This window comes from Rutidosis leptorrhynchoides, chromosome 5, assembly GCF_046630445.1.
Source record: "Rutidosis leptorrhynchoides isolate AG116_Rl617_1_P2 chromosome 5, CSIRO_AGI_Rlap_v1, whole genome shotgun sequence".
In the NCBI taxonomy this organism is placed as follows: domain Eukaryota; kingdom Viridiplantae; phylum Streptophyta; class Magnoliopsida; order Asterales; family Asteraceae; genus Rutidosis; species Rutidosis leptorrhynchoides.
In genome coordinates this window covers 119031901-119039651 of record NC_092337.1, presented here as the reverse complement: position 1 = coordinate 119039651, position 7751 = coordinate 119031901, and the positions used below count along the sequence as shown (strand labels likewise).

Here is a 7751-nt window from a genome sequence, read left to right as displayed (position 1 = left end):
GTCCCTGTACGAATACAATTGTAAACAATTGTATGAATACAATTGCAATCAATAAATTGTATTCAATTGTTTTGCTATAACAATCAGCTAATAACAATATAAAATGACACAATTGATATGATTGATTCTATATCCGACTCTACAACACAACAAAACTGTTAACACATACAGAGCATACAAGTGTGCAGGAACTAAACAAACAAAACATACACACCAATATAATACATCTGTATATGCCAGCCATTGCACAGAACATAAATTGTTGCAGAATAGCCCACAGAAACATAAAACTACATATATACTGTGTACACGAACCTATTAAAACATGTTCAAGTATCGATCAAGGATATTTAGTCCATAACAATTGGATTAATTTCAGTCATACCTTTTTCATCTTTGACGAAAACATTTTTTGATAGCTTGATCTTTAGGATTCGTTCCGATTTCCTTCTTCTTATTGGTTGTACCGGAATTTTTTCTTCAATTCTTGGATTCTTCAACATTGCATCTTTTTCTTTAATCACTGGATCGCTTTCTTCTTCGCTCTCCGGTTCTTCTCATGTTGCTGATTCTCCATCGTCACCATCTTCGTCAGTTGATTGTTCTTGTTCTTCTTCTTCGGTCTCTGTATCTGAGGCTTCTTCAATCACGGGATAGTCATCAAAATTCTCATGGTTGACAATATCTTCTTCGATTACTGGATCTTCATCATGCTTCTCATTGTCAAAAATAACGACATCGGTCGCTGGATCTTTATGAAGATTCTCATTGTCAAACATCTTCTCATTGTCATCAACAACCCGATTCTGATCATACAATATTACATTGATAGGAATAAAAACAAATAATAGAGAATACTATAATGATGTTATTCGACCACCAAACGTTGTTAAAAAATTAAAGAATAGATTAACCATTAAGCACCTGCAAAAAATTTGATCAATTATATCAATTATCTTTGTATTTTTCAAGGCTAAAACCACGTTATGCTTTTTACCGCTCCCCACTTTCCGCTTTTTACCGCTCCCCACTTTCCGCTTTTTACCGCTTTTGCTAAACCCAATTGTGCTATTAAGACCCCTTGTCCTACCACCATGTTCTTTGCCAACATGTAGTAACAAGGGATCCCCGCCCTCTTTATCAGTTTTTACATGGATTAAAACAACAAACGTACGTAGGGATGACAATGGTCAAAGCTTCCAATCACCCATATTTATAAAAACAATTAAAAAAGAAAAAAGAATAATTGAAAATTAAAAAAATGAAATTTTGAAAAAAAAATAATATGAAAACGGGATGATTTATATCGATAAAATTGAAGAATGATTCATATAGGATTGTAAACAAGCAATAAAGTAATCGGTTATAGTACAATTAGGAATTAATAAGGATAATAATAAAAATAAAAAAATTATGTTACGATCTTATCTATCAGCGACGTATCGGCACATAATTTCCTCTTTCCTCCTGTATCGATCTTCGTCCTACCCAACACATAGTTCCTTGTAGCAGTATCAGTGATATCGTGGTACACAGTATGCTTTTATGGATCATTTTGTTCCTGCTCCCATTTTTCTTGTTGGCCTCGATACCCGCAATGACTAACATGGGCAATGCTTTCTTTCTGTTTTTGCAGTGCGTTTATGAGTCCTTGTTCTCGTAGTTCCTTTACATTTTACATTGGATTTTAGAGCACATTAGTTACAAAATACATTATTAACTACATAGAGTTAAAAAATAAATGAGTAACACTAACCCATTTTGTTGGTGTGTCTTCAAGTTCACAAAACTTAGTCCATTTTTCTGGACTTATGAATCCGTACTCTTTATCTTCCTTATAAGAAAGCTTCCCTTCATCCATATAATTTCGTAGCTTCCTCCTGAATCTCGTAAACACACTGTTGCAGTGTTTAAGTGTCTGTTTGTTAGCAAAATCGTCTTTTATAGCATGTTGTTTCTGTAGACATTTAAAATAAGTGGTCAATGTTGTTACATATATAAAGACAGAATTACTTAAACCCAAATTTCTTAGATCTTAGTAATTTATACCTTGATTTTCAACCATAAGGCATCTTTGTTGTCGAGATGTACCTTTTTCCAAGTATCGACAAGAAAATTAATCCTACGCCTTGTCAAAACACCTATGTTACTGGAAAAAGCTTTTTGATTTTTTCCTATAGCTTCGCCGAGGCTGTTGAATTCAACCTCACTGGATATGTTTTTTCAGTTGCTTGTTGACGCCTCTTTTCGACGAAACATAATTTTCCTGAAATTCCTCGTTCATATCCGTATCACTGTTATCATGTCGGTCCTGTGCACATAAAAAATACATTAGTCAACAACACAATAATTAAATCTTAAAGTTATCATGTTTGTGCTTTAGTTTGATATGTGTTTTGCTTGTCACTTGTCACTTTTCAGATCATTTTCTATACATAACTAGTTTATCTGTATAGTAGCTATACATAATTCATAAAACATAATGTCCATAATGGTTGAACACTTGAACCCTACTACATTTGTTTTCTTGACCGATGAAAAATCAAAGTTTGAACAACAGTTAAAAATTGAACCCAACAAAAATTCATAACATGAACAACAGTAAGTAAACTAGTTTTATTAATTCTAGTAACATAACAAGAACAACATGCTGGACATAAAGCTTTTATTAATTCTACTTATATATCATTTTTATTTCAATAACTAGTATACTTAAAGAATTCATAAAACAAACACAACAAGAAGTAACATGAACAAGAACATCATTCAAAATTAAAGTAATGTACTTACATAATTCATATTAGCAGTTCGTTTGTACAACTTATTTGCTATTCTTTTAGTGTAACGAATTCCTGCAAATTAAAATCGAAGATAACGTAATTAAAATACTGAAGATTGAAATCAAAATTGAATTAGAATCGAACATACATATAAAAAGTAAATCAAACAATTCGATTGGGGAACTCACCAGACATCTTACTTCTTGTACGATTTAGAAATTAGGTTATACAAATTGAATGGATTGGGTTCTGTTGCAAATTGAACAATTACGGGGTCTTGTTATATCTATTAGGGTTCAAAGAATGCCGATGGTGATCGACGAGTAACTGGGATTTGGAAGTTGGGAATTGGGGTTCAAGTACAGAATGTCGATGAGTAATGTCGATAGTGATACAGATGAATTATGTTATTAATTAAATACAGATGATAATAATTAAATACTTATAAATTATGATATTATATTTACTTATGTTATTATATATATATATATATATATATATATATATATATATATATATATATATATATATATATATTATACTTATAAATTATAATAATAATTAAATACATCATAGTTGTTGATTAATTTGTATTAATCCTTTAATTTTCTGATTTTTATACAGATGGATCGGATTGATCGGACTAAATGGATGTACGACATAGGACGGACTAGCACCAACTATCTAAAACGGCTTGATGAATTTATAACCATTGCGGAGACTGATCAATTAAATAAAGGAAGCAATGTAATCATTTGTCCTTGTAAAAAATGTATGAATGGGAAGTCCTTCAAGGATTCTACTGATATCAGAAATCATCTTATAATAAACGGATTTATGAGAGGGTACACGTGTTTGTCTTATCACGGTGAATCATTAACCGATCATAACCCAGGCTCTTCAGATTCCAATCAATTAAATAAAGAAGATTCATACATTAGTGATAACGATAATTTTGAGGCCATGTTTGAGGATATTGAGGATAATGTTGACGAAAAGTATCATGAGAAATTTGAACAACTTAAAGTTGACTCTGAAAAACCATTATACAACGGTTGTACGAAATTTTCAAAACTTTCTGCCGTGGTAAAACTGTTAAATCTAAAAGCAAACAATGGTTGGAGTGACACAAGTTTCACAAGCTTGTTAGAGTTATTGCATAAAATGCTCCCCGAAGATAATGAGTTGCCGGTTTCAACATACTATGCCAAGAAATTGATGTGCCCGATGGGATTGGAAATACAAAGAATACATGCAGGTCCAAATGATTGTATGCTATACAGGAATGAAAATGAAAACCTTCATGAGTGTAAGGTATGTAGTACATCTAGGTATAAATGTGGAAAACCAATTGACGAAGACAGTGACGAAAATGGACCTCCTGCAAAAGTATTGTGGTATTTCCCTATCATACCAAGATTGAAGAGGTTATTTGCGAATGCCAAAACTTCAAAATTATTACGTTGGCATGTGGAAGAGCGTAAAAAGGATGAAAAAATAAGACATGTGGCCGATTCAGTTCAATGGAAAACTATTGATAACGAATTTGGAGACTTTGGGAATGAGATACGAAATATTAGGTTGGGACTTAGTTCAGATGGAATGAATCCTTTCGGAGATTTGAGTAGCGGTCATAGCACGTGGCCTGTTTTGTTATGCATTTACAACCTTCCATCTTGGCTATGTATGAAATGAAAACACATAATGCTATCCCTTTTAATTCAAGGCCCAAAACAACCTGGAAACGACATTGATGTTTATTTGGCACCGTTGATTGATGACTTAAAGTTACTATGGCATACCGGTGTACAAGTCTATGATTCATACAAGAAAGAGTACTTGCATCTACGGGCAATGCTTTTTTGCAACATTAACGATTTTCCAGCGTATGGTAATTTGTCTGGATATACTACGAAAGGGAAAAAGGCATGTCCTGTTTGTGAGAAAAATACTCACTCGATATGGTTGAAAAATTGTAGGAAACCAGCATTTATGGGACATAGAAGAGATCTCGCTGTGAATCACCCATATCGCTCCAAAAAAGACTTATTTGATGGTACTGTAGAGAAAAGCATTCTACCGCCACGATCGGATGGAAAAACTATTTTCAAAATGGTTAAGAAGCTAAAAGTTGTGTTGGGAAAAACCGGTAATGGTCCGCCGAAAGGGATGTGGAAAAAAAATCCATATTTTGGGAATTACCGTATTGGAAGCATTTGCGTGTCCGACATTGTCTAGATGTTATGCATATCGAGAAAAATATTTGTGAAAGTTTGGTGGGGTTACTGTTGAACATTCCTGGAAAAACAAAAGACGGAATTAAGGTTCGAAAGGACATGGAACTAATGAATATCAGACCTGAGTTAACACCTAAACCAATACCAGGAAGGATCACCAAGTTTCTTCCCCCAGCTTGTTACACCATGTCAAAGGACGAGAAAACTAAATTTTGTGAATGTTTATATGGTGTTAAGGTTCCATCAGGTTATTCGTCTAACATTAGGAAATTGGTTTCAATGAAAGATTTGAAGTTATTCGGTATGAAGTCACATGACTGCCATGTACTAATAACTCAGATGATTCCTATTGCAATTCGTGGAATTTTACCTGACCGCATACGACACACAATAACAAAACTATGCTTATTTTTCAACATGATTCATTCGAAGGTGATTGATCCTGAGGTTTTGAATGAATATCAAAGAGATATTATACTCACTTTTTGTGAACTTGAGATGTATTTTACACCTTCTTTCTTTGATGTCATGGTTCACTTGGTTTCTCACATTGTCGAAGAAATCAGGGAATCCGGTCCAGTTTTCTTACGCTACATGTATCCATTCGAAAGATATATGAGTATCTTAAAAGGGTATGTAAGGAACCACAATCGACCAGAAGATAGTATCGTCGAAGGATATGCTTTCGAAGAGGTCATCGACTTCTGCACAGACTATATGGATGGGATCAAAAGTGTCGGGATTCCATTAAGTCGACATGAAGGTAGACTATCTGGCCAAGGGACAATTGGGCGCGATTTGGGGTATCCAAAAAATGTTGGCGATATACATGACGCACATTTTACTGTGTTACAACACACTACAGCTATTGATCCATACATACAGGAGCACGAGTCGTGCTTGAAACGGGAGAACCGTCAATGGAATGCAAAATGGTTGGCTAAAGAACACAAAGACAAATTTTCAGTATGGTTGAAAGATAAAGTTAGGAGCACACTTCCAGATGTTGATAAAACAGTACAGGTTTTAGCATTTGGTCCCAGACAAGTGATAAGATATCAAGGCTATGAGATTAATGGGTATACATTTCACACCAAAACACAAGATGATGAGGGTAGGATACAAAATAGCGGAGTGACGGTCATAGCCTCTCAGACTGAAGTAACCATTGTCAATCATGAAGAAAGATTAAGGATCGCTAAAAACTCATATTACGGTGTCATTGAAGAAATATGGGAATTAGAATACGGCTGTTCGGTCTTTGTACCCTTGTTTAGGTGTAAGTGGGCTGATAATCAAAAAGGAGTTAAAATTGATGAAGATGGTTTTACGACAGTAAATCTATCCACTAATGGTTATCCGACAGAACCATTTGTTTTAGCAACACTAGTTACCCAAGTATTTTATATTGAAGACCCGAAGGAAAGCAGGTGGCACGTGGTACAATTCGGAAAACGACGGATTGTTGGTGTTGAAGATGTTGTCGATGAGGAAGAATACGACCAATTTGATGAGTTACCTCCCTTTTCAGTCGGTGTTGCACCTATGAATGAAGTTAATGAAAATGATACAATTTATTTCAGAGAAGACCACTGTGAGGGAGACGAGGTCCAAGATACATAAAATTTTATTATTGATATTTTTATTATGAAGTTGTAGGTATTTTTTAATTATTGAATTTAGATTTTTTAAATTTTTTATACACACAATGTTTATTGCGTTAATATTTAATACTTATTGATATTATTTTTATAGAGTAAGCTTTTATTATTATTTTACTGAAATCTATTATTATTATTATTATTTTTAATAATATTAGTATTTTTTTCTTAATCATGTAATTAAACCAATTAACATTGAAATTAAGATTGGTAATTGTTGCCCGCTAAATAATTCATCATCGACCGCCAAATTATTATAATCTATTCAAATAATCCAAATCTAATACACGATTACACAAAAACCGGTTCAGATCAACTTTCTTCTCGTAACCGCCATAGAACAACACGACTTCAACCCTAATACCCCAAGCTTCGATCGAAAACCCCTAAATCATTTACTACAATACTTGGATGCTTCAACATATTTGAATTCTTAATTAAACCATTGGAATTCTTCATTAACCTATTTCCTACTTCAATTTGAACCAACTGCATAAAATCGACAATATCTGCTTCAATCATTTATCATGGTACGTGTATTAATTGCTTATAGTATTGTGATTATATTATGAATTATGAATTATGAATACTGTGTCTGTATGAAATGATGATTTATGAATATTGTGTCTGTACAGAATTATGGTTTTGTACAGAATTATGAATTATGAGTTTTGTGTCTGTACAGAATTGAAAATGTTAGTAATGTTACATTTGTATTTACTAATGTGTATGGTGTATAGAATCAAAACAATAACATTACAATTGATATGGGTGTTGGTGCCCAACAACCACAAAGGAATAACAAGACAAAGAGAGGTGTTAACAAACTAAAAACACCAGTGGTTCCGATTGAGATAGAGTTTAACAATTTTGGGGAAGCCATTGGAGAAAATCAAAAGATTGTTTCCACTAATATAGGTGTTATAACTAGGCGAAGGATTGATTATCTGGTAATGATTGGCAACTAATACCTAAAAAGGAGAAAGATGCATTGTGGTTAGAAATCAAGGTAACCAATTAGTAATTTTAGCGTATGTATTCGTTATTTATTTCTGTATCAACTAAGTTTAATT

At 33.3% G+C, this 7751-nt stretch overlaps 1 protein-coding gene across 1 annotated transcript; it reads left to right on the top strand.

Annotated features, from left to right (window-relative positions):
- The first annotated feature begins 3017 nt into the window (after positions 1-3017).
- Positions 3018-4475, top strand: LOC139848976 (uncharacterized). Its single transcript, XM_071838654.1, has 2 exons — positions 3018-3092; positions 3405-4475. The coding sequence occupies exons 1-2, from the start codon at positions 3018-3020 to the stop codon at positions 4473-4475; spliced, it is 1146 nt and encodes a 381-aa protein (XP_071694755.1).
- The last annotated feature ends 3276 nt before the right edge of the window (positions 4476-7751 follow it).